General features: G+C 39.4%; 1 protein-coding gene across 1 annotated transcript in view; it reads right to left on the bottom strand.

Annotated features, from left to right (window-relative positions):
• Positions 1-291: 291 nt before the first annotated feature.
• The window catches only part of MRE11 (MRE11 double strand break repair nuclease), a 66522-nt gene continuing 60864 nt past the window's right edge, over positions 292-5949 (bottom strand). The window contains exons 18-19 of the mRNA XM_007449643.1: positions 2474-2552; positions 292-348 (exon numbers count right to left, since the gene is read on the bottom strand). Coding sequence (XP_007449705.1) covers positions 292-348; positions 2474-2552 — 136 coding nt within the window. The remainder of the gene's footprint in view (positions 349-2473; positions 2553-5949) is intronic.

Below are 5949 nucleotides of genomic sequence, written 5' to 3'. Positions count from 1 at the left end.
TTATGGAGCATTTATAGAACAGGTAACGTTAACAACCAGATTAAAAAATAAGGAAAACCAATGCTATTCTATATGCCCTTGAGCTGGGAAGTTTCTCAAATAATGAAGTCATGTTCAGGAAATGATACTCAAAAACATAAATTTTTATACATTAGTTTCTCTGTTAAGTAAGAATCATTCCAATTCTTCAGTTAACAGCAATACTCAAAAAATCTTCAACTGGTAAACTCATAGTTTGCAAAGTTGCGATTTTTCCCGAATCTTGAAAACTTCAAACTGCCATTAAATATATTATCTTCTGTTTCTTCTTACAGAACTAAGGTTCATAAAAGGATCATCATCATCATCCTGGAATGACATCCAAATGTAAAATTAGTGACTGTTCCACGCTTCACTGAAACAAGACAGAAGTTCTTATGGGCAAAACAATACCAGTAAGAGCCATTTTCTCCTTTCACATGGGGTAGACTTTCATTTTTCTATTTCCTTTATAAATATGAATAGTTTGTCAATTTTTTTCTCTTCCTCCCTTCCTTAGTAGCTATTTCATTGTTAAAACAATGAAAGTCCAACTAAATTCTTAGCAAGCATTAAAAATAAAAATTTATCCTGCTCTATACGTGTGTATATATATATAAGCCCACGATATATATCATATATATTTCTCTCAATTATTCACCTTAGTAAAAGCAAGTAAGGCATGGGCAAGACAAAAAAAAAAAAAAACAAAAAACTCTTCAAGTCATTTCTATTAGGTTTTTTTTTTTTTTTTTCACTTACATTTTATAACTGGTATATCTGATGTTCTGGAAATTCAGAGCCCAAAAAATAATGAAGCCACATGACCTAATTCAGAAATAGCTGTAATTTTTATTTCCATTACCCATTTAATGCTAGAAATAGACAGCTACTCTCAGACTGGTACAAGAAACAACCTAGAAAAGCAATCTTTCAAATATTTTTTTTGGAAAAATAAGCAGAGGAACTATTTAGTTTCAAAGACTTCCCATGCTGCTGGGATGTAGATTATATGCATAGTAAGAACAGGCAGGAATATCAGATGTTAACTAAGAATTTAATTAGAGAGAATGAAAACTTAACCTTCGATAAGCCCCAAATACATAATTTGATGAGGTTAACATAAAATCAATGATATACATTCTATAACTAACTATTCAAAAGAGAAAGCAAATTTGTAAAGTTCTGATTTATGTTTCCTTTAAGACATTAATAAAAAGGGACAATTATTTGGTGTTAGGCTCTGCTGGTGATATCAACATGTTCCAGTGTTCGCTGAAATTAGCCACCTCTAGTGAGATATGGATGCCATGAGAAACACAAATTCGCTCTCACTTATTGATTCATTTTCTGCTACCATAAAAGGCAGAACTCGTTAATAAACCAGAGACAAATCCAAACTGTAGTACAGAATTTGCTAATAGTTCTCCTTTGGAGCTAACATGAACTATATGAATTTCTGTAAGTAACATATAACCACATGTATATCTAGATGCTTTGGAATTAACAAACGGGTCAACAACTGCCCACTTCTCTCCTGGAGGCAACATGCTAGTATGTAATAGGCAGACTGAGCTCATGGTGCCATTTTTCTTTGCAGCCTGAGTTCTGGGGAGTCTTCGCTTCAAGCTGTTTCAAAACCACAGCTGGGACACAGAGAACATGACGGCAGCAGGTGAAGCTCAAAATCAAAGGTGTGAGTCATGTGGTACAACAGGGATGAACCTGGAGGACACTATGCTCAGTGAAATAAGCCAGGCACAAAAAGACAAATGCTGTAGAATTCCACTTATAGGAAGTACCAGAGTAGTCAAAACCATAATGCACAAAGTAGAGCCCCTTGCCAGGGGCTGAGGAGAGGGGAAAACGAGGAGATGTGGTTCAATGGGTACAGATTTTTGGTTTTGGAACATGAGAAGGTTCTGGAGATTGTTGCGCAACAGTGTGAATATACTTAATATTAGTGAACTAACTGTACACTTAAAACTGGTTAAGATGGTGAGTTTTATGTTATGTGTTTCTACCACAACTGAAAAACACCACCATGTACCACCTTAAATATACAGGAAATGTGTAGAGCATATAGTGAACATTTAATAAACGTTCTGTTGTAGAGTAACATTAAAGGCTTTCACGATATCATCACCACTATTTCTCCAAACATAAACAACAGAAGCTGAAAAAACTATTCTGATCCTACTGTTAACTGGGCAAGTTAAATAAGAGCTGAGTGGTATTATATGTTAAGGATCTGCAGGTCTTTCACATCTGAGGTATTTCCATCGATGAGCACTCAACTGAGGCCACTCATTGACTCAATGTTAACTATGGTTCAAAGGAAGGTGATCAATGAAACTATTTTTAGAAATAATTTTCGGCAACTAGCTTAGCAGTCCCTATTCAGATTTTATAAACATTTAAGAATTATTTAAGAGTTAACGTATTATGTTATTACCTCATCTGATTCAAAATCAACCCCTTTAGCTATTTGGCTCCGGGACATGTGTTTGCTCGATGATGAAGTGCTCAACCACCTGAGGCAAAATATGAGAAAAACAGAGAAAATGAACCAAAGGATTCATCACAGAAGGCTTTCTAGCTAAGTTTTTCATTTTAGTAGCAGCCATGAATAAAAATAACTAACACATTCCCTTCGAGCTACATTAGAGGCAGCAGAAGCTTAGTGGCAATGAAAAGGACTCTGATGTCAGGGTCTGAATTCCAGTTCTGCCATTTAGGAGCTACATGGCTTCAAGCAGCTTAGCCTCCCTGTGCCGTAATTTCCTCACCTGTAAAACGAGGAAGATAAGAATTTTTTTTTTAATCTTCTTTTTAGATGTTGGGGGTAGGAGTTTATTAATTAATTTATTTTTATTTCTGCTGTGTTGGGTCTTCGTTTCTGTGCGAGGGCTTTCTCTAGTTGTGGCAAGTGGGGGCCACTCTTCATTGCGGTGCGCGGGCCTCTCACTATCGCGGCCTCTCTTGTTCCGGAGCACAAGCTCCAGACACGCAGGCTCAGTAGTTGTGGCTCACGGGCCTAGTTGCTCCGTGGCATGTGGGATCTTCCCAGACCAGGGCTCAAACCCGTGTCCCCTGCATTAGCAGGCAGAACCCCTGCGCCACCAGGGAAGCCCGATAAGAATTTTTTAAAGATTAAATGTGTGTATATACTTAAAACACTTTGCTCAGTGCCTGACACACATGAAGCACGCCACAGATGTTTGCTGACATCATAGTTCTTAGCATATATTAACATGTACCTACTACCACCCTCTACTCCTGAAAATTATGGCAATACTGAAATATTTTAAATCAAATCTCAGTTACATTTCTATAACAGGATAAAAGGATCTTAGGAAAGGCTCACCGCTTTCTAGGGTTGTCTCACTGTTAATATTATTTGTGTCCAGTCCGAATAACAAATATTTACTTAGTGCTTGACCCCTGCCAGGTACTATGATAGGCCCTGGGAAACATCAGTAAGCAAGATAATCAGGAATCTACTTTTATGAAGCTTAACTTGTAGTGACGCAACTCATATTCCTATGTATTTTCACTAACAAAAATTTTAAGTCATCTTAGGACAGGGGCCAGCAAACTTGGCTAGCACACCAAATCCAGCCTACCTGTTCCTTACAGCCTGTGAGCTAAGAATGGTCTTCACATTTTGAAATGGGTATATTTAAATGGTTATATAAGCACCTACATAATATCTCCAGTTTTGCCTCTTGGCCTGCAAAGCCTAAAATATTTACTACCTGGCCCTTTAAGAAAAAAGTCTGCCGGCTCCTGTCTTAAATAAAAGCAGTGTTTGTGAACTCTCAGCCAACAATTTATTACCATGCTTTGGGACGTTACTATAGCAAACAAAATATATCTAAAGGTCTTGTCTGGACAAATTGTTGAGAGTCAAGAGGTCTATGCACCAGAAGGAAACAGAAAAATCCACAGGCTTAGGCACAAGTAAAGGACAGGAGGATTTGCCGAGAAAACTTGAAGAGCAACATAGCTTTGGAGGTAGAGGATCGAGGAATTTATCAACCAATCTACCTGGGAAGTCCCCAACTCTCTGTACTTGACCTAAGCAGGAACTGATCATTTTTGACTTGTTTCCATCATCTGTGACAGGAAGAAGCAGATCAAAAGCGTGAAGCCACAGTGCCAAGGCTAGCCACAGCAGGTGAGGCATTGTTGCTGTGAGAGCACCCACTGAGGCCTGACTCTGCTTGCTGATGTCTCCCCAGACAAATAACCAGTGGTGTCCAGAAACAAGTCAGGCATTCTACACCAGATTCTAGCTCACTTGATCATAGCAGGAGCCCCCAGTTCTGCACCAGAGGACCTCACACACCTACCGATCCAGTCTATGAGAGGTCCCCTATCCTCAGAAACCAGTGGCAGGAAGGGAAGAATAGTATACAGTTTTGACTACTGGGTCAAATAAATGGACTCTTGTCCTAGATGTCAAAAAACGTTTAATTGGATTAGTTTCCCGTGGATGGCTCAAAAATAAGGCAGACAGGGTGTATTACATTGAGTGCCAGGAGCTGTAAGTCTTCTCCATTTTTGTACAGATATAATTTGGAGGCACAAGTCAGAATTCCTACCTAGAGATGTTCAGCCAATTATGTCAGTTGTAACAGCATCACAAGCATAAGAGAACATGTTAAATTGGCCTACATAAAAGGTGCCCCCAAAATGTTGGCTCCCCCCACTGCAAGGTTTAATAGAATCCCCTCCATCGTTCCTCCTCTACCTGGCCTGATGGGGCCAGGTCTTCTCTTGCTCACTGCTTTAAGGTCAGCAGGGGGCGGGGGGGGGGGGGGGGGGCGGGGGGGGGGGGGGGGGGGGGGGGCGGAGGTTGCCACCAGCTCTATCAAATCTGGAAGGGTCCTTTTGTCCCCAGTACAACCATGTAGCGTTTGGTGCAGTTTTTCCAGGGGAAAGTGGGTGGATTTCCACTGCCCATCCAGCAGAAAGGAGTTTTACAGCTGGAAGTTCTTTCCTTTTTAAAGTCAACTACCAGAATATTAGTGCTTTTACTGCTTACCATTCTTTCCATTATTCTTGTTCTATTTCCCTAGCCTGTTATTTCTTCAATAAGCCCTTCCAGAGGTGTTACTATGTGTTAAGTGCTGTACTTAGCACTTCACAAATATTAACTCACTTTAAAGCCTCATAACAACACTTTGAGGTAAATATTATTATCTTCATCTTACAAATGAGGACACTGAGGCACAGAAGTCAAAAAAACTTGCACAAGGCCCACACTCAGTAAGTGGTAGAGCTTAAATACTTTAAATCATGAGTGAAATAACTACACAAACCACGCCATTACTAAACAATTCTTCAAAGACAGCATAAATTGCGTCACCCAGTTGCTGTCATCAGGAACACAAATCTGCCAAGGTTGATTTCAGATTTCTTGCCAAAATGTTCGTTTCTAAATCTCCTCTCGTCAATTAAATGATTCTTATTACATGCACAGAGGTCTGAGAGCTTAATCTATTATGTGAAGAAGCAGCAGCAGAGGATGGACCTAGAGATGATCATACTAAGCGAAGTAAGTCAGAAGGAGAAAGACAAATATCACATGATATCACTTACACGTGGAATCTAAAATACAACACAAATGAACTTATCTACAAAACAGAAACAGACTCACAGACATAGAGGACAGACTTGTAGCTGCCAAGGGGGAGGCAGGTGGGGAGGGATGGAGTGGGAGTTTGGGGTTAGCAGATGCAAGTTATTATATTGATACACAGGATGGATCAACATCAAGGTCCTACTGCATAGCATAGGGAACCATATTCAGTATCCTGTGATAAACCATAGTGGAAAAGAATATGAAAAAGAATATGTATATGTATAACTGATTCACTTTGCTGTACAGCAGTGATTAACACAACATTGTAAATCAACAATACT

Source organism: Lipotes vexillifer, unplaced genomic scaffold (assembly GCF_000442215.2).
Source record: "Lipotes vexillifer unplaced genomic scaffold, Lipotes_vexillifer_v1.1 scaffold536, whole genome shotgun sequence".
Lineage (NCBI taxonomy): Eukaryota > Metazoa > Chordata > Mammalia > Artiodactyla > Lipotidae > Lipotes > Lipotes vexillifer.
Note: the sequence above shows the minus strand (reverse complement) of the source record. Positions and strands in the feature narration are given on the sequence as shown.